Source organism: Nicotiana tabacum, chromosome 19 (genome assembly GCF_000715075.1).
Source record: "Nicotiana tabacum cultivar K326 chromosome 19, ASM71507v2, whole genome shotgun sequence".
Taxonomy (NCBI): domain Eukaryota; kingdom Viridiplantae; phylum Streptophyta; class Magnoliopsida; order Solanales; family Solanaceae; genus Nicotiana; species Nicotiana tabacum.
Window position 1 is genome coordinate 81,241,772 of NC_134098.1, and position 27,287 is coordinate 81,269,058.

The following is a 27,287-nucleotide window of genomic DNA, read 5'->3' on the forward strand; positions in this document are numbered from 1 at the left end:
CAGAGGAGTGTGTCCCCGGGGCGTGCGTCCTTACTTCAGATTTTAAAGTTGATAAAGGTTCATCGGTCCCTGGCCGGTATAAGCCGGTATCAAGGTACATATGTTCGATTACTGAGAAGCACCTCGATCTGTTAAAGAAGGACTGCAATTGGGGGGAAAAGAAGTGATAATACCTACCCCTGACGAAGACATTACTTCTCACGTGAAAGAGTTTTTGAACGTATATACCTATCCTTTCACTTTGGGTCCCCTCGATTCCGTCGTTATCGACTTCTGTCGACAGTATCAGGTAACCTTAGGCCAGGTCCATCCTTCTTTGTGGCAGATCGTTATTCTGATCCGATATTTCGTGAGCAAAATTGAGGGGATGTCGTTCACCCTTGATCATCTTATCCGGCTATACCGTCCCCGACTTTTTCGGGGAGGTTTAATAAAACTCCAGCGTCAGGCTACCAAGGCTTTGTTCTCGAATATTGATGAGGACAGGGACCAGGGTTGGATGAGCAGGTTCGTTCGAGTAAGGACTTCGGACCTGATCCCGACCGAAAAGATGCCCTTTCCCGAGGAGTGGAATTTGAAACGTAAGTGTGATTTTGCTGTTGTTTCTATTTTGTTCTTTCATTTGTTCTCTTATCGACACTCCCCTTTTCGTGATGTAGCGGTTCCCTGGATGCCTGGAGCAGTTCTCGACCTCAAGAATTGGGTACGGGCTCTTGTTTCGACTTCCACATACGTCGAGCACTCATGGCGTGATTTGTCTAAGGGTCAGTGGGAGGCCAAAAATCACGGTAAGCTCATTTCTCGGAATCTGACGAGGCACTTCTCGATATATTTTTGACAAGGTTTCCCATATGCAGGTTTGGGTAAGGATGCGGTCTTGAGACCTCTGTCTAATGAGGAGGATGTCTCGACCTTCGTTCCAAAGCCTGTGAAGGAAAATAAAAAGAAGAGAGCTTCGTTGTTCGAATATCCAAAACCGAAGAAGAGGACGGTTCGTTAACCAAACAAGAATGTCATTCCTTTGACCGTAGAATCCGTTTTGCGCCTAAGGGATGAAGAAGAAGAAGAATATAATGAGTCCATGCTGGCGGTCCGGACGAAGAGAGCCACCGATGTTTCAATGCCGGCTGGATCGATGATGCCCTATGGGGCTCCGTCTCGAACTGAAAATATACCGGAGAGTGGTTCCGGCAGAGTCCCCTAACTATCGGATATCGAAGACACCTCTCATCGGAATCAACCCGCAGGGGTTACAATCAGGGAGCCCTTCGAACCCCTCCGAGCCGAGGTGAATGCTCCGAGCGATTCACTTGAGGCAGCAGCGATCGAGGACTCGCCTCTCTTTCCCGCTTTTTCCGCAGGGGTGATTCGGGAAGCTCAAGCTCTGGGGGCCCTTAATCTAGATAGGCCTCACGATGAAGAGGATCCGTTTCGTGACCTGTTTACTGGTATCGAGGACGTTGCCGGTGATGAATCAGATCTTTTTCACGGTTTGTGGCAGGCTTTGGACCAAGTGAGTCTTTTGAAAACCTTTTTGTTGGTATTGCCTTTATGTTCGTCTTTCGTTAACTTCGCTCCTTGTTTCTTTGTAGGCTGCGACAGTCCATCGAGAACAATGTTCTCGTTCCCAGAATGAGCTGCATCGATACGCGGCTGACCTAAAAGGCGTTATCGATGAGAGGAACTCTCTCAGACTTTCCTTAGGACAGAGAGAGGAGGAAATAAAAGATCTCCGGGCCGAGCTGTCCAAGGCTTATCGAGACCAGAATGATTTGTCTGAGCAGGTAACGATACTTTTGAAAACCTATGGGTTCGATACCGGAACGGTATCTAACATTTCGGTCTCACAGCTGCAGCAAAAAATCGAGATGATAGGGAGGCTGCGTGAAGAGGTCGATGTGATAAGGATGGAATCCTTGCGGTGGAAAGAAGGTATGGACCGCTTTGCTACAGAAAAAGAGACCGCTCGAGCCCAGTTATCGTCTTCTGAAACCCAACTTCAGAAAGTGAAGGAGAAAAACCTGGTTCAAGCAAAGAAAATCGAGGAGCTTGAGGCTCGGTTGTCCTCAGTACTCGCCAAGGCCGAATCCGATGCCTAAAAGGCAAAGACTTATGCGGATGCGCTCGTGGCCGTCTATCGGGCTGATGCTGAAGCTGCCCAAGTTTAGGAAAGAGAGGCAGCCGAATCCGCCGATGGTCGGGCGCATTGGGTTGCCGAACTTGCTAAGTACCGATCCAGGAGAGAAACCCTCGAGGAGATTCATGCTCGCGGCTTCGATCTCACAGAAGAGATAAAAAGGGCAAAAGAACTCGAGGCTGATATCGAAGCTCTGGTTTCCGATGATTATGATGACGACGATGGGAGTAAAAGCGGATCCGAAATGGGGGGAATCTGATAAAGAAAAGACCGCTCCCGTTTTAAATTTTTTTTTTTTTTTTTTTTGCTGTAGCCACCCATATAAATAAATTTTGTGTATAAGCCTCTTCTTTTGCCAACTTGCTTTTGATTCTGTTTCCTGGGTTGCTGTGATTTGCCTCATGAATATTTCCATAATGTTTTAAACCAATTAATCAAACTCGAACCTCGCAGTCTCTTCAACCGAGCGAGTGTCTACTTGTGCTCGATTTAATCGTCAACGATTCGATTTTGAAGAGAATATAGCCCGCGGGCGTGGTAGTCGAGCGAGTGTTTGCTTGTGCTCAAATTAATGTAGACCGTAGGCTTGGTCGAGTGAATGATTCGAACTCGAATTAATGCATCCCGTAGGCTATTTGGTCGAGTGAGTTTTTGCTCGAACTCGAGATAAAAAATAGCTCGTAGGCTTGATCGAGTGAATGATTCGAACTCGAATTAATGCAGCCCGTAGGCTATTTGATCGAGTGAGTGTTTGCTCGAACTCGAATTAAAGAATAGCCCGTAGGCTTGATCGAGTGAATGATTCGAACTCGAATTAATGCAGCCCGTAGGCTATTTGATCGAGTGAGTGTTTGCTCGAACTCGAATTAAAGAATAGCCCATAGGCTTGATCGAGTAAATGATTCGAACTCGAATTAATGCAGCCCGTAGGCTATTTGGTCGAGTGAGTTTTTGCTCGAACTCGAGATAAAAAATAGCCCATAGGCTTGATCGAGTGAATGATTCGAACTCGAATTAATGCAGCCCGTAGGCTATTTGGTCGAGTGAGTGTTTGCTCGAACTCGAATTAAAGAATATCCCGTAGGCTTGGTCGAGTGAATGATTCGAACTCGAATTAATGCAGCCCGTAGGCTATTTGGTCGAGTGAGTTTTTGCTCAAACTCGAGATAAAAAATAGCCCGTAGGCTTGATCGAGTGAATGATTCGAACTCGAATTAATACAGCCCGTAGGCTATTTGTTCGAGCGAGTGTTTGCTCGAACTCGAATTAAAGAATAGCCCGTAGGCTTGGTCAAGTGAATGATTCGAACTCGAATTAATGCAACCCGTAGGCTATTTGGTCGAGTGAGTGTTTGCTCGAACTCAAAATGAGAAATAGCTCGTAGGCTTATTTGGTCGAAACAGTTTTTGCTCGAACTTGAGATAAAAAAAATATATAGCCCGTAGGCTTAATGGTCGCATTATATCTTAATTCTTCACATGTTATTACACGCCTGGGTTCGGGCCAACTTATACGAGCATGGCTCGCTTCGATCATTTGGCTCTTCACAGTTTTCCTATCGGGACCCTGTTGCTGTGAAGTAACTCTCTTACGGGGCCTCGGATATTATCATAAGTGCTGCACGACCAATGGTTGCCTTATTAAAAACCTTGCCGAAAAACCCATTTGGGATAAAAACCGGTCTTAAGGAAAAAAGAGTGCAACGCGTGCTTTCTGATGAGAGAGCCGTCCCCTGTTCGGACTTCTGCAGGGGTCAGTTTCGAGATGTAAACGAATATGGAAAGGTTGTACCTTAACAGTGGTACCATTTAAGATGTGATACATTCGAGTTGCTTGATAACTGTTTGCCGTTTATAACGCCGATCCTGTACGATCCCTTTCCGATGTCCTCGAGTACCTGATATGGTCCTTCCCAATTCGGTCCTAGCTTCCCTTCATTCGGATTTCGGGTATTGATGGTAATTTTTCTTAACACTAAGTCCCCAGGCTTGAAATGGCGGAGCTTGGTTCTTCGGTTATAATACCTTTCGATTCGTTGCTTTTGGGCGGCCATTCGGACGAGGGCAGTTTCTCGCCTTTCGTCCGATAGTTCGAGGCTTGTGTTCATAGCCTCGTTATTTGATTCTTCCATCGAGAATCGAAATCTGGCACTGGGTTCACCAACCTCGACTGGTATTAATGCTTCGGATCCATATACTAAGGAGAATGGGGTCGCCCCCGTACTGGATTTTGATGTTGTCCGATATGCCCAAAGGACTTCGGGCAGGATTTCTCTCCATCTCCCTTTAGCATCGTTCAACCTCGTCTTTAAGTTTTGAATGACGGTTTTATTCGTTGATTCGGCCTGCCCGTTCCCACTGGGGTGGTACGACGTCGACAGTATCCTTTTTATCTTGTGGTCTTCGAGGAATCTTGTTACTTTGCCGCCAATGAATTGCTTTCCATTGTCACATACTATTTCGGCGGGTATCTCGAACCGGCATATGATATGATACCAAATAAAGTCTATAACTTCTTTCTCTCTTATTTTCTCGAACGCCTGCACTTCAACCTATTTAGAAAAATAGTCAGTCCTAAACAAAATGAATTTAGCTTTACCTGGGGTCGATGGCAGAGGGCCGACGATATCCATTCCCCATTTCATAAAAGGCCACGGGGATAGGACTGAGTGGAGTTGTTCTCCGGGCTGGTGGATCATTGGCGCGAACCTTTGACATTTATCACATTTACGAACAAATTCCTTCGTATCTTTGCCCATATCGATCCAATAATACCCTGCTCTGATTATTTTTTGGACTAATGTGTCGGCTCCAGAGTGATTCCCGCAAGTACCCTCATGCACTTCCCGTAGGACATAATCGACATCCCCCGAACCCAAGCATACCTCCAATGGTCCGTCGAACGTTCTTCGGTACAGTATTCCATCTGAAGCCAGAGTGAATCGAGCAGCCTTGGTCCGTAGGGTTCTGGACTCTTTAGGGTCCAATGGGAGTTTTCCGTTTTTCAAATATTCGATATACTTGTTTCTCCAATCCCAAGTTAAGCTTGTAGAATTTATTTCGGTGTGTCCTTCTTCGACTACCGATCTCGAAAGTTAAACCACATTCCCCAAGCCCATATCATCTAACTTGACCGATGACCCCAAATTCGCCAGTGCGTTGGCCTCATTATTCTGTTCCCGTGGTACATGCCGTAAAGTCCATTGTTTGAAATGGCGCAAAGTGATAAGCAGTTTATCTAAATACCTCTGCATTCTACCTTCTCGAACTTTGAAAGTTTTGTTTACTTGACTCACCACCAGCAAGGAATCACAGTTGGCTTCAATGATTTCTGCTCCCAAATTTCTAGCTAGCTCGAGACCTGCAATCACGGCTTCGTACTCGGCCACGTTGTTAGTCAATCTGATAGTTTTAATAGATTGTCTAATAATGCCACCCATGGGTGGTTTCAAAACTATGCCCAGCCCGGACCCTTTTACGTTTGAAGCCCCATCCATAAAAATGACCCATACCCCCGATGATGTACCTGATTTCAACAATTCTTTTTCGGCTTCGGGTATGAGGGCTGGTGTGAAATCGGCCACGAAGTCTGCTAGGACTTGAGACTTGATGGCCGTACGGGGTCGATATTCGATATCGTACCCACTGAGTTCGACAGCCCATTTGGCCAGCCGGCCTGATAACTCGGTTTGTGCAAAATATTACGAAGCGGGTATGTAGACAATACGCATATGGGATGACATTGGAAATACGGCCTTAACTTCCTTGAGGCGCTTATTAGTGCAAGCGCCAACTTTTCTAGGAGCGGATATCTAATTTCCGCCTCTCCTAAGGTTCGACTTGTATAATAAACTAGGAATTGCGTACCTTGCTCTTCTCGAACTAGGACACCGCTTATGGTGACTTCCGACACTGCTAGGTACAAGCAAAGTTTCTCATCGGTTTTTGGAGTGTGAAGCAATGGTGCGCTTGACAGATATCGTTTTAGTCCTTTTAATGCTTGTTGGCACTCCTGGGTCCACGCAAAATCGTTCTTCTTTTTTAGTAGAGAAATTTTTTATGACTTCGATCAGATGACCTCGATATGAATCGGCTTAGGGCAGCGATCCGACCCGTTAGTCTTTGCACGGCCTTTATGCTGTCTACGACGGTGATGTCTTCAACAACCTTGATTTTATCGGGGTTAATCTCTATTCCCCGATGTGATACCATGAAGCCGAGGAACTTGCCTGAACCGATACCGAAGGCACATTTTTCGGGGTTGAGCTTCATTTTGTATTTCCTCAGAATCTCGAACGTTTCCTGCAAATGAATTAAATGGTCCTCTGCACGCAGGGATTTGACTAACATGTCATCAATATAAACCTACATTGATTTTCCTATTTGTTCTTCGAACATTTTATTCACTAGGCGTTGGTAAGTGGCCCCTACGTTTTTTAGCCCGAAGGGCATCACATTATAACAATACGTCCCATATTTGGTGACAAACGAGGTTTTCTCCTGGTCCTCTGGGTTCATCTGTATTTGATTATACCCGGAATAGGCATCGAGAAAAGTGAGGATCTCGTGGCCGGCCGTGGCATCGATCATGCGATCGATGTTGGGCAATGGAAAAGAATCCTTAGGGCATGATTTGTTCAAATCTTTATAGTCCACGCACATCCTAAGTTTGTCCCTTTTTTTTAGGGACTACGACTACATTGGCTAACCATTCGGGGTATTTAACCTTAATGGACCCTATTTTGAGAAGTTTGGTTACCTTGTCCTTTATGAAGGCGTTCTTTCTATCGGACTGAGGTCTTCTTTTTTGCTTCACCGGTCTGAACCGATAGTCTAAACTTAGCTGATGTGTCGTTATATCCGGCGGGATCCCTATTATATCTAAATGGGACCAGGCGAAACAATCGATGTTATTGATAAGAAATTGAACGAGTTTCTTCCTGAGTTCAGGGCTCAGCCCCGTTCCCAAGTATACCTTTTGCTCGGGCCGGCGCTCGATTAATACAACTTGTTCTAGCTCCTCGATCGTTGATTTTGTGGCATCAGAGTCATCGGGAGTTATGAAAGATCAAGGGACCCTTTGGTCTTCATTCTCTTTGACTTTTTGGTTGTCAGGCTGGGTTGGAGTCACTGTCTGTGATTGCTATTTGGTGTCCCGTTCTCCTTCCGGGCCTGTTCCCTTTATCGGCGAAAGTGAGGACATTGGTTTGGCTTCATCGACGGCGAACATTTCTTTTGCGGCTAGCTGCTCTCCGTATACCGTTTTGACATCTCCTGATGCCGGAAATTTGAGGACCTGGTGCAGGGTCGAAGGCACGACTCTCATGTTGTGGATCCATGGCCTTCTGAAAAGGGCGTTATACCTCATATCGCCTTCGATCACGTGAAACTTTGTTTCCTGGACAGTTCCGGCCACGTTTATTGGCAAAGCTATCTCCCCTTTGGTGGTTTCGCTTGCCATATTGAACCCGTTTAGGACCAGAGTTGCACGCACGATCCAATCCTGCAGGTCGAGCTGCTCTACTACCTTTAATCGGATGATATTGGCCGAGCTACCTGGATCGATCAACACACGCTTAATCTTAGTTTTATTTATGAGTACGAATATTACCAGGGCGTCGTTGTGAGGTTGGATGACCCCTTCTGCATCTTTATCACCAAAGGACAAAGTCCCCATGGGTGCATACTCTTGAGTCCGAGATCGCTTTTCCCTCACCATTGATGTTTTAGTGCGCTTAAGCATCGGTCCCCGGGGGATATCGGTGCCGCCGATGATCATGTGGATAACGTGCTGTGGTTCTTCTTGCTCGTTCTGCTTGCTGACATCCCTACTTCTAAAATGGCTCTTTGCTCTATCACTTAGAAACTCCTGAAGGTGCCCTTTGTTAAATAGGCGAGCTATTTCCTCTCTTAGTTGCTTGCAATCTTCCGTTCTGTGGCCATGGGTTCCATGGTATTCACATGTTTGATTGGGATTTCTCCAGCCAGGATTGGTTTGCATTGGTCGGGGCCATTTAGTGTCTTCGATGCGTCCGATGGCCGATACGAGAGCGGATGCGCCAACGCTAAAGTTATACTTTGATAATCAAGGTGCTTCTATAGGCTCGGCATATTTGTCGAAGCCGCTCTTACTCATAAGCCCCCAAGAATTTTGTCCCCGATCAATTCTTTGACTGTTCCGAACTGCGTTGCGTATTGAACCATTGTTTACTCGATCGGTGATGTATGGTCGATATCGGTCTCTGTTTGACCTTTGTTCTCTGTCGATCTGCTTTTGATTAATAACTGTCATGTTCTGATAAACAGGTCCGTACGGGGTCCTCGACTGATCGTCCTCGAACCTAATTTTTGATTGATATCGGTTATGTACATCTGTCCAAGTTACCGCCGGGTACTCAATCAAATTTTGCTTCAGCCGATGTGATGCTATCGAACTTAGCTCGTTCAATCCTTGGGTGAAAGCTTGTACGGCCCAGTCGTCGGTGACCGGGGGTAATTCCATGCGTTCCATTTGAAACCGGGATACGAATTCCCTCAGCATTTCTCCCTGCCTTTGCTTTACTTTGAAGAGGTCTGATTTTCTTGTTGCGACCTTTATGGCACCAGCATGTGCTTTTACGAACGAATCTGCCAACATGGCAAAAGAATCGATAGAATTTGGTGGTAGATTGTGGTACCAAATCATAGCTCCTTTCGAGAGGGTCTCCCCGAACTTTTTTAATAGCACGGATTCAATCTCGTCATCTTCCAAATCGTTACCTTTTATGGCACACGTGTAAGAGGTGACATGTTCGTTAGGATCGGTCGTACCGTTGTATTTGGAAATTTCGGGCATACGGAACTTTTTGGGGATTGGCTTCGGTGTCCCACTCGATGGAAAAGGTTTTTGCATGAATTTTTTTGAATCAAGCCCTTTTATCATTGGCGGAGCTCCCGGGATTTGATTGACCCTGGCATTATACGTCTCCACCCTCTTGTCGTTGGCTTCGACTCGTTTCGTGAGTTCCTCGAGCAGTTTAGTAATTCCGGGATTAGTCCCCGATTCCTGCTCGTTAGATTTTACTATGGCAGGCTCTGTTCTGGGGGTGACCTCTCGAGGTGGGTTGGAAACCGGCCTGCTTTGTGCGCGAGTTTGGCTCTGTAGCTGAGCTATTGCTAATTGTTGGGCTTGTAACATCTCGAAGATCATGCGTAAGCTGGCCCCGATCTCCTCCGGGTTTTGGGTGTCTTGGGCTACGGATCGAGCACTGCCCTGAATGCTTCTTTCAGGTTTGGAATGCTGGTTTGCTTTCAAAGCAATTTGTGAATTGACATCTAGTGGTATTCCGGCTCGAATCTCGGGTAGTGCCAAGTTGTTGGTTTCATCTTGAAGGCCAGCTTCGTAATCGGTCGGCGAAGCCATTTGGTCGGCGGCTATTCGTAGCCGAACCTGAATTGAAGGTTGTTTTCGGAAATAAGTGACCACTATTATCCTCGGCCCCACGGTGGCGCCAAACTGTTTACCCAAAAAAGGGATAGAGTTAAATTTATGCGCAGTTCCGAAAATACATGGTACAACTTAATACAGAATGCTAGGATAAATAAAAGTATGAATATAGATTGGAGAAAAACGTAATCTAGGCCAATCAATTATGAACAGTGAAATTTAGGATTTAACAAAAATAGAATCAATCTAAGAAACTAGAAAGATCACTCTTGCTTGTAGAGGGGATAATACAATTTGTGATAGTGTAAGTCCTCCAATAGATCCCTTACAAAAATGATAAACAAGTCCTTTTATAGTGAAGGGGTTTGGCTCCAAGCATAATAAAATAAACATTCAGTGGAAAACCCATGATAAATCAGCTTTTTCATAATTTCTGCCAAGATTCCCTCTAGTGGGATTACAACGGCTTTTGTCTGCGAGCCCGATCTTGTTTAGAACCCTAGATTTTGGTTCGACCTTGATTTCGGCTCGAACTTGTGATCTTGACTCGAGCTCGATCCCGGTTCGAGCCCTCGAACGGATTCCTGGTCGATGTAGGTTGGTTTTTGGATTATCTGCACGATAGATCTACCCGCGCCATGGTTCGATTCTTGTTCGAGTTTGATTATGATATCGATCTCAACACGGACCGGCCTTCCCAGGCTCTAGATTAGTTCGTGAACCCCCCTTCGGGATCTTACTTTGATATATCACCCTTCGAACCGTACCGGACATGCCAAATCCATTTCGACCGTATACATACACATTTCGGTCGTTTGAATCCAAAAGAACCATCTTTTGGTTCCGGACTCAACTTGAAACAGTATTTTTTTTATCTATCGCATCAGCTCAAGGGGCAATTAGGTAAAGAAAAGAAGAGAAAGAGGAAACAATTTTTTTAAAAGGATAAAAGCGGAAGAAGATGAAAATCTAAAAATTTCAACACGTTAGGTAAAAGGGATAGAAATTTTACCGCTTCTTGTAGATTATTTATATAGGAAATTTCTTCTTTGCACATTTTATAACATAATAAATTAACTTTCTCCATCATGCCTTAAATAAGTGATAATAGAAGGAAACCTCTACTATCAAATCTACGGTGACTCATTCACAAAATATTTCGATTTGTGGTACTTTTTTCTTATTAGTTCAAATTGAATGAGCAGTGAGCGTGTTGCATCCCAAATCAAATGTAATAAATGTATCTCCTTAGTCCTCAGTAATACATTAAAATTTTAAATAAAGTTATCCCACACAAAAAAAAAAAGAAAACCGCTGCAAATTTGAGTCAGAAACCAAAACGTCAAAACTTGTCAAAAGAATCATATTACTGTGTAAAAGGAAAAAGAGAAATATAAGTTCTTTTGCCAATTTTTGACGTCATTTTTGGTTCCGGACTCCTGTAAATTGCAAGTTTTCAACAGCTTTGATCCACAAAACTGCAGCGTACCAGAACCAAAACAGCAAACCATCGCTGGCGCGCGAAGGCGCGAAACATACTATCAAGTCTTTCTCCTCCAGCAGAAGAAAAAACAAAAACTCAATATAAGAAATCTTTAAAAAAACAAAAAGCACCTGTGAGTTGTGAGTTGTGACACGCTGGCTCGTCTCTCTCTCGCTCTTTAACTCTCCTATTTCTCTCTCTAGAAATTTCAGGCGCATGACTTTTGTAGTGAGTCTTGTTCGTCACACTCTTCCTTCAGTCCATGGCTAAAACTCGCGCCAATCGTCGAACCCTAGATTCTTACACGGTTAAATCCATCAACAAAACCGTCCGAGGTAAGTTCAATTCCACACACTTCTCCCAATTTTCCTACAAAATATGCAAAAAATTTTGCCGGAAAATCTAACTTGCGCCACCTGTCGCCGTTTCCTCAGCCGGAGACTGCGTGTTGATGCGACCGTTGGAGTCGTCAAAGCCGTCGTACGTTGCTCGAGTTGAGAAGATTGAGTCCGACAGCAGAGGTAGCAACGTCAGGGTTCGCGTCCGGTGGTACTACCGGCCGGAGGAGTCGATCGGCGGTCGACGTCAATTTCACGGCTCAAAGGAACTGTTCCTGTCCGATCACTACGATAAACAAAGCGCCGACACAATTGAAGGCAAGTGTACGGTCCACACATTCAAGAGCTACACAAAACTCGACGCCGTTGGCAACGAAGATTTCTTTTGCCGATTCGAGTACAATTCTTCTACTGGAGCGTTTAATCCCGACAGAGTTGCCGTGTATGTTTAAAGCTTGATGAAAATCCTGGCTTTTTTGCTTACAGTAGGACGTTGTCTATGTAATTACACTTAAAGTTGGTTATAATAGTAACTTGACCTCATTTTTCGCAATTGAATAAAACTATCTGGCTACAACACCTAGCTATGTGGTCTTATTACAACTGCAAAAAATTATTTACATAATTAGGTCAAATATTATGTTATTGTGACGTTTCTGCTAACAGTTTCAATTTGATTACATCTAAATGTGGTTATAATAGTGATTTAACCTCATTTTTCGCAATTGCATAAAAATATCCGGCTTCAATACCTAGCTATCTGGTACTATTATTTACACAATTAGCTCACTTATTAGGTAATTACATGTAAATCTCTTGATAAACGTTAATTGGTAATCTGTCAAAGATGGTAAGTAACCGGCTGTCATAGGTTAAAATTCACCATTAGTGTGACTGGCGGTGTATATTACTTAAATCATTAGGAAATATGTCTTTTTCTTAACAAGTTCTGCCACATAATTGAATTGATTATTAGCCTGAATTTATTGGTTGAGTGTTCTCCCTGGTCCAAATTTTGCAGGTATTGTAAATGTGAGATGCCTTACAATCCGGATGACCTCATGGTTCAATGCGAGGGCTGCAGTGACTGGTAAGTCTGATTCCTTACATTTTTATTGTGGTAAGTTGTATTATAATATAATTTCATGTTTAGCTATCAGTTGCACTATGTTTCAAATCTTGTTAGATTTTAAAGTTTCTACTAAGAGACAAACTAGTGCCATTATAGCAGCTGATAAACAGTACAGTTTATGCATTAGTTTCCATTCTCAAAGCATATTTCTATGTTTTATTGCATACTACCTCTTTTTGGGGGATAAGTCAAGATATTGTGCAAAAACTAACTCAAAAAGAAAAGTGGCAATTAGTTACTCCAGGATATGCGACTCAAGCCGTTCATGATTATCTGGAATTCATGTATTTGTATTGTGTTTCAAATAATCTTGTTCTTAGCAGAGTTACTTCGATATTTCCTGCTGGAGGATCATGATTCCTTTTAACACGTTATGTGCTGTCTGTTCAATGTTGGGAGCAAGTATACCCACACATGTGAGGAGAGGTTTTCTCTTGTACATTCTACGTTTGTGATTGAGTTGTAACCAATCATCAGAGTCTAGTGAGCTTTCATGACACGAATAACGTAGATGACATTGGTTTACTTCAAGAAGGTAGTGATTCCTTTAAGTTTTATCTAGGCCGTTAGCTCATGAAACCGGGAGAAAGCAACTCTCCCTTTCTTTTGGTTGATGAGCGTTTCTAGTTGCATGATGCAATGCAATTGATGTCCTATTTGGAAACGCTCTTCTCCTTCTCCTTCCTATTTGTGTCAGAAAAAACTTTCCTCAAGGTGATAGTAGTAAGTGCCCTGTTACAAGGTCGTTAGATCTTTGTATTATCATTTGTGTTACTGGTGTATTTTTAATTATGTATGCTGATGTGTTACGCATATTTATATGGCTTGTGAGATTTGGATATTTAGTTTATGAAGTCTAATAATGGATGGAGGATTTATATTGGTGATATTAAGGTACTTATTAAAAAGAAGATATTGGTGATATTAAGGTGATCACCATCATTACAACAACAACAACAACCCAGTATAATCCCACTAGTGGGGTCTGGGGAGGGTAGTGTGTACGCAAACCTTACCCCTACCCCTGGGATAGAGAGGCTGTTTCCGATAGACCCTCGGCTCCCTCCCTCCAAGAACTCTCCACCTTGCTCTTGGGGTGAATCGAACTCACAACCTCTTGGTTGGAATTGGAGGGTGCTTACCACTAGAGCAACCCACTCTTGTGGTTGGAAGTGGAGGGTGATCACCGTCATTGCATCTGGAAATCTGTAAGAGGCAGAGCAGAGCTATATCTGGAGCCCTCATTTTGAAAATCAAAATTTGCATTTGATCTGATACACATCCCTCTTTCCAATCATAGTGCTGCCTGACACATCCCTATTCCCAAATCATAGTGCTGCCTGACACATCCCTCTTCCCAAATCATAGTGCTGCCTGGTCTTAAATGATCAGTTGCAAACTTCTTCGTTTCTTTTATTGGTAATTATTTTTGTTTACCAGAGGTCCAGATGAATGATTTTCATTCACTAATATATGTGGTCATACGCGTCTCTTATGGCTATGCAGCTATGATACTTGGTTCACTACTTGTATTGAACTTTTTCTTCCTATCTATCCGCAAAATAGGTTGGGCCAATGACTGAACGTAAGAAGGGTAATCTTCATAATTCTCTGCTCGAAATGATATAATCAGTTCCAATGCAAAGATGTCATTATTTAAGCTTCTTAGGTTGTCAAGCCTTTAATAACGCTAGGTATGCACCGGTCACGAAAAGATTGTGGAACCAAAGTGACGTGGAAAATTGACAAAAGAACCATATTATATGTAAAAAAGATAAAAGAACTATTCTACCTATAGCGCATAAAAAATGTGCATTATGTAGATCCACGTGCATACTCAAGGGTTTTAAATTGGCGCACATGTGTGTCCTCTGTTCTTTATGCTTAGGAGCAACCTTGTCATTACTCTTTATTATGTGATACTCAATTGTTTTTAGAAACTAAAAAGCCACGAACATAGTTGGAAATGGATGGCTGCGGGAAGGCTTCGGAAACTGTGTTACTCTACTCATTTTCATTCTTGTGTTCCAAAACAGTTATTTTTAATTATTTTCAAATATTAAAGTTATAAAATCTTATTAAATCCCAGTGGAAACGAAAAATACTAGGTAATTTCTTCCCATCTGTCCATGCGTTGGTGGATAGAGTTAACTGGTACCTGTTGTTGGAGGGAGGTGACAGGTATTCCGTGGAATTAGTCGAGGTGCGCACAAGCTGGCCGAGACATCATGGTTATCAAAAAAATAAAAAGAAAAAATTTAAAAAATTATAAAATCTTATCTTGATGTTTTTCTTAATGATTCCTATGTAACAAAAAATTTAATTATTAATAACACATCAAAATTAGTTTAACAAGTGCCTCCATTTTCCATTGTATATTATAAGTAAGAATATCTAATTGAGTTTATTTCCATCCGGAATTGCAGATCTCACCAAATAATTTTCATAGAAAGCTTTTCATAAAATTTAACAGCTTGTGACATTCCTTGTAGTATGCTAATCTAATTAGGACTTAGTTCAAGCTAACCCAATTCTTATATGAAAAGGGAAACACTTCTCCAACCTGGTTCATAGCTCATACGAACTATTTTGCTCAATTACAATCAAAATAAAATTACTAAGACTATATTCTCAAAATAATTTAACAAGTACACTTTGTTTGTTGATCATTAAAATAGCACATGTTGATACATGTACACTACGACAACGAATTTTGTTACTTCTTTAACATAGATCATATTAAGACGCTTAACTGGGAGGCACAAAATGTGCTTTTTTCGTTTTTGTAATTTAATTTGTGATGGAAAAAGTAGGAAGGAAGCAATGGAACTCGAACTTGGACATTTTCAGAAATATACTCCCACCAATGACTTTGAATGAGATTTTCGTGGCCACTGATCATGAGAGAATATGATTAAGTTATTTGCCTCCCATCTCTCTTTCATGTTTAGTTCTTCCTCTACCGTTGGAAAAGTATATTAGAGGTTGTAGGCTTTTACATAAATATTGTATCAGTTGAAATTGACCTGCACGCACTATATTAATTTTCATGTGGATATGCTATTGAATTCACTCGATTAACCTCTGTGAATTTTACCTTTTTGGTTGTATATTTCAAGAACCGAATTTCAAACATGATACCTTTTTTTGTATGTTGTTCAGTACGAACAATTTATTTAGTAAAATACCTTTATCATGCCAAGGAAAAAGAAAGAAGGAAGCAAAAAAGAAAGGGGAGTAGAAGAAAAAAGATACGACATATTCTTTAGCATCATCACTAAGTCATTAATCATTGGCACTAAAAAGTTTGCAAGAACATGTTTCTTCCTAATGACTTATTTACTGGTGGTCACTATAAGGGGGAGGAAGTTTTCAACAATAATAAGTATTATATGAGCTTTCTTAAGGGAAAGCTTATTGAACGGGCAACAGTTTCATAAGGGAAAGTTTATTGGTCACTTAAAATTCTTGAACTTTAATATCCGAAAATAATTAAAGCAATTGATTTGGAATACATGAATGAAAATGAGTAGATGGACAAGGTTGCTCCCTTTCGTGGCCTTTTTAAATCAATAAAGAGTGATGACAAGGTTGAGGAAGAGAGGACCCACATGTGTGCCAATTTAAACCCCAAAATGTATGGCACAGAGAAGAACAACATAATGCATTATTTTGCGCTATATGCGTCCGTGTCCCTAGTAACGGACGTTAACTTTGAGTACGCACTTGGATCTATATAACACATATTTTCCATGTGCGGTAGAATAGTTATTTTTTTTATATATTGTAATATGGTTCTTTTGCCAATTTTCCACATTACTTTGGTTCCGGACTCTCAAAATGTTTTTCTAGATATGTACTTTTCCCCAGCGAAAATCTGGCTCTGGAAGGATGCCAATGTGTGGGAGAGACCTTTGAAGGATAATAGTATATTCAATGCTAGTCAGGGTTAATACAGTTCATAAACATGTGACAGACTTGCAGCTTAAATTTCAGGAGCTGAATGCAGCAGATTCTTGATCAGCTTTCCTGGGTGGATTCAAATGAAAATATCATTTTTGTTTCAGCTAGTTTGAGGGCTAAACCTGCCGTCAATTAAGTTTTCTCCAAGCATATTTGCATGATTCAAAGTCATTAAAATAGGAAGATTCTTAAGCAAAAAAGCATATTCCTAGTAACATCACTTGTATCTACTTGTAACATCTGGATGACTGTTACCAACTGTCTGTGATTTTAATCCAGGTTCCACCCTACTTGCATAGACATGACGCCTGAGGAAGCCAAGAGACTTGACCACTTCTTTTGCCAAAATTGTTCCTCTGAAGATCAGAAGAAATTGCAAAATTCTCATGCTACTTCAAGACTTTCAGATACAAAGGTGAGCCGATTGCTAGATTAGCACGTCCACCCTGGTTACATTTCTGTATCCATCTTTCCACAATCCAACCTCCTTTCAGTTGACGTATCTTGCTGTATTCATTTGCAAACATGTTGGGGGAAAAACAAAGGCAAAAAAGAATGATTTTTGATTTTACATGCTTAGTAAAGCTGCTTTATCATACCGTTCGTTACATATGACGGTATGGTAGGAGCTTTTGTATGTTACCCTGTCATTTCTTGCAACATATTAGTAATGCCAAAGAAAAGTAAATACCAAATGTCGTTAGGGAAAAAGGGGTGGGGTGGGGGGTGGGGTGATGTGCTGAATAAACTAGCAAAAACAGATGTGCCTTATTCATTGGTTTTTGTTACCAAAAAGACATTTTCTGTAAGAGTAAACAGCTCTTACCTGGAGTTTTATAGATTTATTTAATATTTTTTGGGATGACTGATCATTTTCAGTGGGAGTGAACTGAGAACTCTGACAAAATCAGCTCTTAGCTGGAGTTCTGTAGATTTTATTTAATATTTTCTTTGGTAGTTATTGTCCTATAGATATGTTACTGAAGCCTCAATTTTCAGAATTTGACCTGAGTATTTCAGGTTGAGTCCAAACGCCGACGGAGGTGATACTTCTGCATATGCTGGAGGAACTGTAACGTTTCTCTTATTTAGCCAACGGATGCAAGCAAACATTGAGGTTATTATAAATGCATCAGAAGGAACTCTCATGTGGACTGATGTAAAGGGAAACTGGGTGAAACTTAGTGTTGTCTACTGGTTTGATAGGCATGCACCTTTTTCCTTTAAGTAGGTCGAGGAAGTGTTTGGCTGTGTGTAATTATGTATTGTAGGTTTTCTCTTCTGTTCTTCCACGTTGGAGAATATCTTAATAGGGTGTTTATAATAAAAGTAAAGTAGTTTAGTGTAAATAGGTGCTGGCATTTCCACGAGCAATAGCCCTGCTGTTAACAGCTCCCTTATGGAAACTACTGTTGGGTGTTTGGTACATGTGAAAGGTTCATATACCTCTCTTTTCTTTTTTCTTTTTTTTTTTGGCATTTTCTTGGTCATTGCGTGCTGTGTTTCTTCATTTTTGCTGTGTGTCCCCAGCTGATTAGTCTAGCATTCTCACTTCACTTGTTTAGAATCGGTATCAAGGTTCCTGGTATACACAAACGTGTACGACCTATACTGTTGGGCATCACTTTAAACCGGGGAAGCATTTGACGTATGCACTGAAAGGTCGTTTCTGACTGAAGAAAAAACCTTGTAATTCCTTCCAATTCACTGACATACAAATATACTCATTGTACAAAGTCAGTGGAAAAATTGATATACAATTGTGCTATCAGCATACAAAAGCCTGATATTGCAGTCGGAATTTCTCCTGATAAACTTTCAGTTAGCTACACTGATATGGCTGTGTAACAATTACAATTCCCACAAATTCCACACCAAAACAGAGCAGATAAACTGCTTTTAGCTCATCTGCATAGAGCACGACTTTGATATTAAACGTTTTTTGCTCTCTTCCATACTATGACTGTCCCGCCAAAATCAGAGGAAGCTAACAAGTTCTCTCCATGATTCCATGCAATACCTATGACCGGATAGCCATGACCCTGCAATCAAATACATCAGTGTGTTAGTTCCTTTTTCCTTGTGAGGAGATTGATAAAAGTTTGGAGAATCAAATTTGCTCAACACTTTTTTTACTACCTGAAGCTTGTTAACACATGTATTCCTTGGCCGAGTTAAATCATAGAAGTAAACATTTGCATCTTCACTTCCAGCAACTTCAATTGTTAGAACAGATAACTAAGTCAGTTGGGAGAAATTCATAAATGGCAGACTGAAAACTTGTTTACATCCATGAAGCTGTAGGGAACACAAATGTTACCATAGCACCCCGAAGAAGCGAAACACTATAAACTACCAGCTATGTCCATTTATAAGTAGCTTATTACAAAAATTGGCCAATTCATTAAATATTACTAATATTAGCCAAATGTTATCAATATTAGCCAATTAGCTATTTGTAGCCAAACATGGTCAAATTTTTGCTTTCTTTTGAGTGGGTGTTATTAGAATAAATCGGGTAATCTTAAGAAGTTTGAATCTCAGTTTTGGGATGATTTGGCGGAGTTTTGAGATGGTTTGAATTGAAAATTCGAAGTATAAGATGAAACCTGAAAAAAAATATGTGTATCACACTGTGTATCATTTATGTATCACATATGTATCATATTTGTATCAAATGTGTATCACATGTATATCCATGTATACCTGTGTGTGAGATACATGCGTGATACACGTTTGATACATGGGTCGCAGAAGAATTTTTTGACTCGATATTAACTACGAATTTTGATACCAAATCAGTCCAAACCACCTCCAATCTTCCTCAAAGTTTGTATATTGACTCATCTATATGCTTTCAATCAATTTCAACCATACCCATTGAAAAAAGTCCTTTTTTGCTTAGATTTTTGGAATCTTGTATATATATTTTTTTGTATTTCATCACCTTGTTTGCTATCTCATCTATGAAATTTTCTTTCCGTTTGCATCTAATGTTGCCGATGACGCTTAAAAATATGGAAGGAGATCTTTGCGTGTGATTCTTGGAGAGAAAGAACCTTATTTATTTGGGTTTTCAATTTTTATGTGCTTGGCTAGTTTTGGTAAGTTGGAACTTATTTGGGACATTTATATAAGATTTCCTATATAAACTCATTGGAACTTTCTTTCTCCAAAAAATAAGATGCATGTAGGAAAACTCAGACAAAGTCTTTAGAACTTACTTTCTTCTCTGTTATCTGCTTGAGAATTCTTAAATAAGCTGGGTACCTACGAATTTCTTTTTCTCTTATTGTAAACTCCTCTCGCTATTTTCTTCTTTATTTTGAGTATCTTCTTGATTGTAAACTAAACTTCCAAATGACTACAGTTTTAGGACCTCAGGAGGAAAAAAAGGCAAGCAGAGGTTTAAAAATTGGAGGCAGCTTGTAAATAGATTCAATTTTTTTATTGACAAATCCGATACATACCTATGTACTCTCCCTTTTCAAGGGAAAGTAAAGGACAGAAAGAAGCACGAATGCTGTGTAGCCGTGGAGCCAGTTTCAGTGAGCACCTAAGTGTCAAATAGCCTTTCATCTCCAAAGAGACTCTGCAAGCCCATAATACACTTCAATGTGACTTGAGAAAAAAAATTCAGAAGAAAGAGAAACCAAAACAAGAGACAAAAATATTTCAGTTTGACCTGAAAAAAGACAAACTTCCATCACGAGTAAAAGCCAGCAAGACAGGGCCTCGTGCAAGCAGAGAAAATGTCCTGTACTGAACAGTTGTAACAGCAGATCTATGCTTGCTGCTACTTCTATTCCGATGAGTTCGAGATAGCACACCTGTATGGGAGTTCATACTAATTGTGTAAATAGATCCCTGTAGATAATGAAGCTGAAAATAGTAAGCCTTAGTGCAGAGAGGACTAGAAACTGTAATGAAAGAAGAATTGGCACAAAGCAGGCAACCTGACCATCACCGCAGAAAATAAGCTGACCAGTGTGGTCATGGTCCATGGCAGTGACTTCACCATCGACAACAATTTTACTCACTGTTCTCCCAGTGCTAAAATTGAACACCTGAATGTTAGTTTAAAGGTTTAGTGCTTGATGAGGTGAGAAAATAAAGTGTGAAATGAAGGCTGTGACATATTCTATATGGCGAAACAAATATATACAGAGATAATTGAACATGTGTATGAGTCTACTAACATGAAGGCTGTGACATATTCTATATGGCGAAACAAATATATACAGGGATAATTGAACATGTGTATGAGTCCACTGACACTGTTTCTTCAGGGGTGTAAGTATGAAGTAATCTACTTTTCAAGCACACGATATCCAAATCCTAATTTAGAAGCAAAAGTAATACTTTAGTAGGTTAGAATGTCAGCCTGAATAAAATTGTACGTTTTCTTGATTCATAAAATACAAGCTTATGGTCAATCTTTGCTTCATTGTGTAAGCCACCATGTGATTTATGTGCTTCTCAGAAAATGTTATAACAACTTATGATACTCCAGTGAGGATTCAAGTCAATGACTGCCACATTTCATCTGAATCTTAATAATCAGCAGGTTTCATCTGTTCACTTTCAGTTCGATGTAAACTGCTTGTTTTGTGCTGCTTCATGAAAAAACTATTGTATCTTCATTTTAGACAGTGGTGTCCTGGTCAGCTTGCGTCCACCTCAACCACTACAGCCCACAAGCACAAATGCCAGATCAACCTGCACAGCATGGCTTGGGCACTGTTGTGATGGACTCGAACCTAAGATCTCCAGATTATTACTCCTATGCCTCAACAACTCAGCCAACACCTCGGGGATGAAAAAACAATACTATCTTAATGCATTGTGTTTCAGAAACGTCATCTCTCTCTAATCATCTAATCATGATGACTGCTGTGCACATGGAAATATCCTTCCCTCCTTTTGTTGCTCTATTCCCTTTCTTTGGAGGTTAGATAAATGTTTATCGTGCGCCCTTAGCTATTAGTTTTTCCTTATAAAAAAATATTTATCGTGCACCCATGAAGAAGTATTCTCTTAATTAATGCAAATAAATCTAACAACAAGGATAAGTACAGTAATCTATAGAGTAAAATCTAAACAATTAATATGCGTACAGAAAAACAGAAAGGATAATTACATTTATTTCTTTCTTTGCATTGCCGGCAGAAAGAAAGTTATTGTTCACCTGTAAAAGAAGAGAAAAAGCAACAGAGAAAGAACCAATTTTAGTCAGTTGTTTAAATGCATATAAATGCCAAGCCAGCTGAATAAAAAAAAAGAAAATTTTATAGGTGCTTTGATGCAACAAGTCATACAGTCTACTGAAGGAATAACAATTGCAAAAATATAATAGAAAAAAGAAAAAAGCTGAAAAGCACATGGAGTCAAGAGAGACGTAGATGGTCTAGTGTTACTGCCAAGCACGAACTGAGGAGGACATGCATGCAAATACTCATCCACAATAACACAAGAAATTTGCATGCAAGCATGTCTTCCGAAAACCGATCAAGAATGTCATTCAGGAAAGTCTACTCTGGTGGTTGCAGAAAATGTTTACCAAAACAAAAAAGTACATCTTTGTCCACTTACAGGATGAAATCGAATGCAAAGCTGTGAAGAGACTCCATATATCACCCTAATGCAAAGTCCTCTAGAAATATCCCATACTCTGACAGTTTTATCCATTGAAGATGATGCAATGTACTGATTGTTTGTTGAAAAGTCAAAATCTGGAAAAGGACAGATTTGTAAATGATAACAAGGCAAGACTCCACCTTATAAAGAATACAATAAAATAAATAAGGCAAAACTCTGATATTCGCCACCACAATATCAATAGGAGCAGAATCAGCAGTGCTAAAGCCAAAACATCAATCATACCATCCAAAATGGATAAGAATTCAAAATGATTGAGGGACAATTTATACTTATAACTTTCATCAATAAAAGAAGAAATTTTAAAAATGAATTTAACGAAAAACTACTTAAGAAAAATGATGGAAACAAAAAAACATAGAAAAACCTGTTCTTGAAAGTACTAGTTCGACCTTGAAAAGTCGAACAAAGGCATCGCAAAAGAGACCATGCTATTAAAAATCACAGTGGTATAGAAACAACTACTGCAGGTGCTAAAAACTTCCCGTGAGCAAAAGAGCTACTCTCTCCATACCAATTTGCAATTTGTTTTGCCCTTACTACAACACAGAGGCGGACCTACATGGGCAGTAGAGGGGTCACGGGAACCCGTTAGCCTCGGCAAAAATCATGTATATATATTTGTATATACGACAAGGACCCCTTAAATAACTTGGATGTGCCCCAAAACACAAAAGTTGGATTGGCTCCGCTGGTTTAGCATGCCGCATTTGTCTCCTCGTTCACTACATGACCAGGGTTCGAGAACGCAACGCTAGCGCTTTCTTTCATTCATATTTTTTCTCTTTCAATTCAAGATAGATTAGTATCTCCTGTATTTAGTGCTCAACTTGTTTTTTTTTCTTTATCTTTTCTAAGTTCATGAACAATTATTTAGCACTAGTACATAATAGTCAACTTCTACACAAAATAGTCTCAAACTCTTTTTGAGAAATATCCTTCTAGACATCGAAAAGGTAATAGAGAGAGACATAAAAAAATATTAAAGGAAATGGGAAGGGGATAAGATATACCATTAGCAAGAAGCCAATCATCTTCTTTATCCTAATAACTAAGTTTATAAGCATTACCATTTTCTTGACATGTATAAGAATAAGTAATTCAATTTTTCCCAAAAACAGTAATAAAAAGAATTCCAAAAAAGCTTCTGCCTTCAAGGATCATTTCGACAAAGTAGCAGACGTCCATCGATTCAACGAAAGTGACTGAGACTCTGCTTGGACTGCTTTACATACCTTCAATCTTGATCTTATTAGACTAAGTTTTTGATATTTTTGAACATCCTTTTGGTCACTGACTCAAAGTCACTAAGTTTTTAAGGAGTTAACATGTCAGATTTTGTCGTTACTATCTGACATATCTATATCAATAGCGGTGCCCCCGCTGCACTCAAATCCTAGGTCCGCCTCTGCTACAGCCCCCACTACATACAAAAACAAATAAGTATTTTGGTATTAAGCATACTTTGGTATTTTTTACAAATTTATTTTGCGTCAAAAGCATTCTTTTCTTCCTTAAACTGTGTGTCCAACTGTCCATATCCAGTCAAATCTTGTCTATGCTTCTACCAACTTAATACAACCAATACTGGAAGATTCATTTCTCCATTCCCATACCCCTAACTCTTGTAGGAAAAAGAAGAAACTACTCCAATGACAATCATGGACAATTAATAGAGTTATCAAAGGTGTGATTGAGACTTGAAGCATGAAGCAGAGCAGGGCTAAGCTTCACATTGCTTAGGTGGTGCTTCAACGATGGTGAACGACGTGCACCTTAGCAAAAACTAGCAAACCAAGAATCATTGAAAAACTTTAGTTGATTTCAGGAACTCATCTTGTAAGATAGAACTAAACAATAAATACAGCCATCAAAATGATTAGTACTCACACGGAAACATACTGAATGGATAAGTAATGGATTAAAAATAGGAAATTAGAGATTTCGATTATGAAAACTTAGGCACTATACTGAATTAGTAACTTAACATTTGCATCTCATCAAAGATCTATGAGAGTTTTTGAATTCTTCCACATGGTTTGATATCAATACTTCACCAGTTACATTTTTTAAAATTCTCCTACCCATAAAATTTTGTGTTTATAGATCTTTATTTATTTTTAATATTAGTTCTTCAGCACTTCTTTCACTAAAGACCTGAATTGAGCTTTCAGTTTAAAACACCGATAGATTTTGGTGCTTTTCTACACTTTTTGCATTGGACAACATTGACATCTCACTCTGATTGCGACTTAAATAAGACTATGGCTACAAATTTAAGCCACTATTTCTAACACATTTAACAAAGGAAAAGTACAACTCAAACAATTCTGATATATGAATAAGAAGTTAAAGACAAGACTGCAGAATCAATACCAGTTAATCCAACCTGTGACATCTTTTGAATGCCCTATTAACTGCTTAATGACTGAAGGGGGCATGGAGACATTGCACACTGTCAAACTGCCATCTGATGCTCCATATGCAAGTAGATCAGAACTCATATGCCCAAACTTTATAACCGTAACTAAAAAATTAGATTAGTTAAGTTAATAATAAAGTTTGATGAAGAAAGAGGTCGACTGATTCTGCTTTGCAAAATAATTACCCATGGCCTTGCACTGGTCAAAAATGCAATGCATCCCAACAAAGGAATATGCAGGTTCCGATCTTCTACGTGGCCGATCATCAGTATCACTCGCATTTGAACTGTAACTGGTAGTCCGGCTCAATGCTTGACTTGCTTGACTGGGACTCCGTAAATCCTGCATAAACATGAGGTGGTGAAAGGTGTGCTAACAGAATTCTCATTTGTCAGGCAACTATAATGTCCAGAAAGAAACTCTTCCGATCTTCTAGTTGAGTCACAAGCCAAGATCACTTCGCATATGGCTGGTGTGGACCTAGACTCGACTAATTCATTTGGCACTAACCTTAGCATCAACCCTTCAAACTTAATTCATAGCCCATAGGGCTAAAGTAAAAAGTATGAAAAAAGATTAGTTATAGACAACCAAAAGCTGCACATACCTTGAAAGAATTCCAGCTATCCGACTCGAGCAACTGGGAAACTGGACTTGGTGAAGGCATCCATCGCCCACTGATGCATCAACCAGTAAATTATCCTGATGTCAGATTGTATGCAGTACGAACTTCAACAAATGACATAAAAAAGATAAAATAAATAAATAAAATGCTTCATCTTGGTAAAGCTTTGCATTCCCCAAAGTTCCATGATGTCAAAACAACTCAAAAGCAGTAGAAAAGGTACATGCAACAAAAGATAAATAAATCATGTTGCCTCCCTCCACAATCAATAATGGGCATATAAAAAGGATTATTCTCCCAACATCTCATGCTCTTATAGTGCCTAAAGAGCTGAAAATTTATTAATAACCAGTGCTTCAAGCAAATAAAAAACACATTCTTGGTCCCCTCCTGTACAGTGATAAATTCATAGTCTGACAGTTCCAGATTAAGAAGCAACGTCATCATATTCTCGTCAGACTTCTGTGCAAGCCCTGGTATAAGGCAAACATGATGTTTTATCGGTTTTCTAGAGACAGCTGAATTGATGTATAGCCCGTGTACATAAAGGCTATGAATTCGAAACTTTTTCCAAATTTTGCTTATCTGTACAGGTATAAAAGCGCAGCCCAGTGAGGGAGAAGGGCCGCACCCCAAGGGGTGTGATGTAGACGGACTACTCTAAACTCTAAAGCAAGCAATAGTGGCTGCTTACACGGCTTGAAGCCGTGACCTATTGGTCACACGGAGTTGCACCAAGGTTCCCCTTCCCTTGCATCTGAAGCTTCACGAAGCTTCAGATGATATTATTCCAATCTGTCCAGGTACCTCTACATGAAATTCAACTGAAAAACTCTAGGCTTCATATGATGGTATTATTCCAATTGAAGCTTCAGATGATGTTTCTTACTATTTCTAGTTTCAAAAGCCACTGCTTGCTAAGTATTGTTAACAAGACGTCCAAAATACAGATCTGTGGAGTTCTCAAAGCCGCGGACATTTAAGTCAACTGAGTAATTCTTACTAGCAAGCTTAAGTTTCCGAAACTCAACCTCTCAACAGTATTCTTAGTCATTTAACACAACAAATGAAATTTACACAAAATATAATAAGTACTAAGTAAACAACCAAATATGAGTCTTAATCACGCGCCCTAAGCACTTGAGGTTGCAACCTACTAGAGGAAATGAAGATAGATCTCAACCACCTGTTCCCTGGGGTGCTCGAGCGGCTTGGTATTTGCAAGTTCTCCCAATTCCTTGGCCTACTAATATAATTTCGATAAGCCACGTATCCTTTTCCATTGTATCTCCAGTCCTTCAACAAGAATTAAAGTCCAATCAGGTTACTTCTTAACTAATTGTAACAAATACATAGATCCTACTACCCAAGTGTTCAATGAAATTGCATCTCGTTTTACATCTAAACCAGAAAAAGTAATTTGAACTATGATAAACTGAATAAATATATAGAAGCAATCAGATATACGTAATATTTTTTTATGAAAACCATAAAAGAGGCAAATATGCGCATAAAAATGTAAATACGTACAATAAGTATGTATACATTTGTAGTGAAATCAGATCATGCTCACAGCGATGTTGCAGTTAAATATAATCATGATTCAAGTATTAGTGAAAACGCGTGAAATAAGTGCACCTTGCGGCGAAGTACACCGGATTCGGCTTTGCGATGAAGAAGGAATCGGCGAATTGCAATGTAATTAGGATCCGAATTGGCAGGAGATGGCTGAAGCATACAACTGAAGAACTCAGGATTTGCAGTTGAGTCCTTTTTCTTCTCAATATTCTCCTTCAGTTCATTATCATGATCTTCAGGCGAGCTCTTCGAAATTGTCGGTTCCGCCATTTCGGGGAAATTCAGGTGAACTCTTCTTCATCCAAAAAAATAATATCGCCTCCTCCGGCAATCAGATCGTGGAGGAAGCGTTTTTGAAAAAAAAAAAAAAACAGGTAATGGATGAAAATGGAGTTGTGATAATGTGAAATTGTGAAGACTGATGAGGAGAAATGGTGAATCGAGGATCTCGTTTCGCATGTGCAATTACCAGTGTCCGTCAACTGCGCCATTTTTTGGTGATGGTGCATCTTATAAATATTTTAG

At 40.1% G+C, this 27,287-nt stretch overlaps 2 protein-coding genes across 3 annotated transcripts; one reads left to right on the plus strand and one right to left on the minus strand.

Annotated features, from left to right (window-relative positions):
* The first annotated feature begins 11,066 nt into the window (after positions 1-11,066).
* Positions 11,067-17,923, plus strand: LOC107783649 (chromatin remodeling protein EBS). 2 transcript variants are annotated; one of them, XM_016604653.2, is made up of 5 exons: positions 11,067-11,380; positions 11,480-11,825; positions 12,405-12,473; positions 16,758-16,893; positions 17,478-17,923. In XM_016604653.2, exons 1-5 carry the CDS (start codon positions 11,308-11,310, stop codon positions 17,487-17,489), a joined length of 636 nt encoding a protein of 211 aa, XP_016460139.1. In that variant the 5' UTR covers positions 11,067-11,307; the 3' UTR covers positions 17,490-17,923. The 2 variants fall into 2 exon arrangements, with proteins under 2 accessions (XP_016460139.1, XP_016460138.1); XM_016604652.2 differs by having other exon boundaries at positions 17,499-17,923.
* Positions 17,924-18,144: 221 nt separating this feature from the next.
* LOC107783647 (uncharacterized) lies at positions 18,145-27,253 on the minus strand. The gene is made up of 12 exons (XM_016604650.2): positions 26,823-27,253; positions 26,371-26,480; positions 25,167-25,236; positions 24,745-24,901; positions 24,526-24,663; positions 22,071-22,210; positions 21,619-21,666; positions 20,435-20,545; positions 20,164-20,345; positions 19,949-20,070; positions 18,618-18,694; positions 18,145-18,520 (listed from the first exon to the last, which is right to left on the minus strand). The coding sequence occupies exons 1-12, from the start codon at positions 27,030-27,032 to the stop codon at positions 18,410-18,412; spliced, it is 1,476 nt and encodes a 491-aa protein (XP_016460136.1). The 5' UTR covers positions 27,033-27,253; the 3' UTR covers positions 18,145-18,409.
* Positions 27,254-27,287: the final 34 nt, after the last annotated feature.

Excerpts from the sequence above, each read along its gene's own strand:
- LOC107783649 (XM_016604652.2), top strand. The coding sequence starts at position 11,308 with ATGGCTAAAACTCGCGCCAATCGTCGAACCCTAGATTCTTACACGGTT. Across the intron at positions 11,381-11,479 it reads CATCAACAAAACCGTCCGAG|CCGGAGACTGCGTGTTGATG; the intron begins GTAAGTTCAATT and ends CCGTTTCCTCAG. Across the intron at positions 12,474-16,757 it reads TGCGAGGGCTGCAGTGACTG|GTTCCACCCTACTTGCATAG; the intron begins GTAAGTCTGATT and ends ATTTTAATCCAG.
- LOC107783647 (XM_016604650.2), bottom strand. The coding sequence starts at position 27,032 with ATGGCGGAACCGACAATTTCGAAGAGCTCGCCTGAAGATCATGATAAT. Across the intron at positions 25,237-26,370 it reads TCGAGCACCCCAGGGAACAG|TGGGCGATGGATGCCTTCAC; the intron begins GTGGTTGAGATC and ends TTGATGCATCAG. Across the intron at positions 20,546-21,618 it reads ATGCAAAGAAAGAAATAAAT|GTGTTCAATTTTAGCACTGG; the intron begins GTAATTATCCTT and ends ACTAACATTCAG.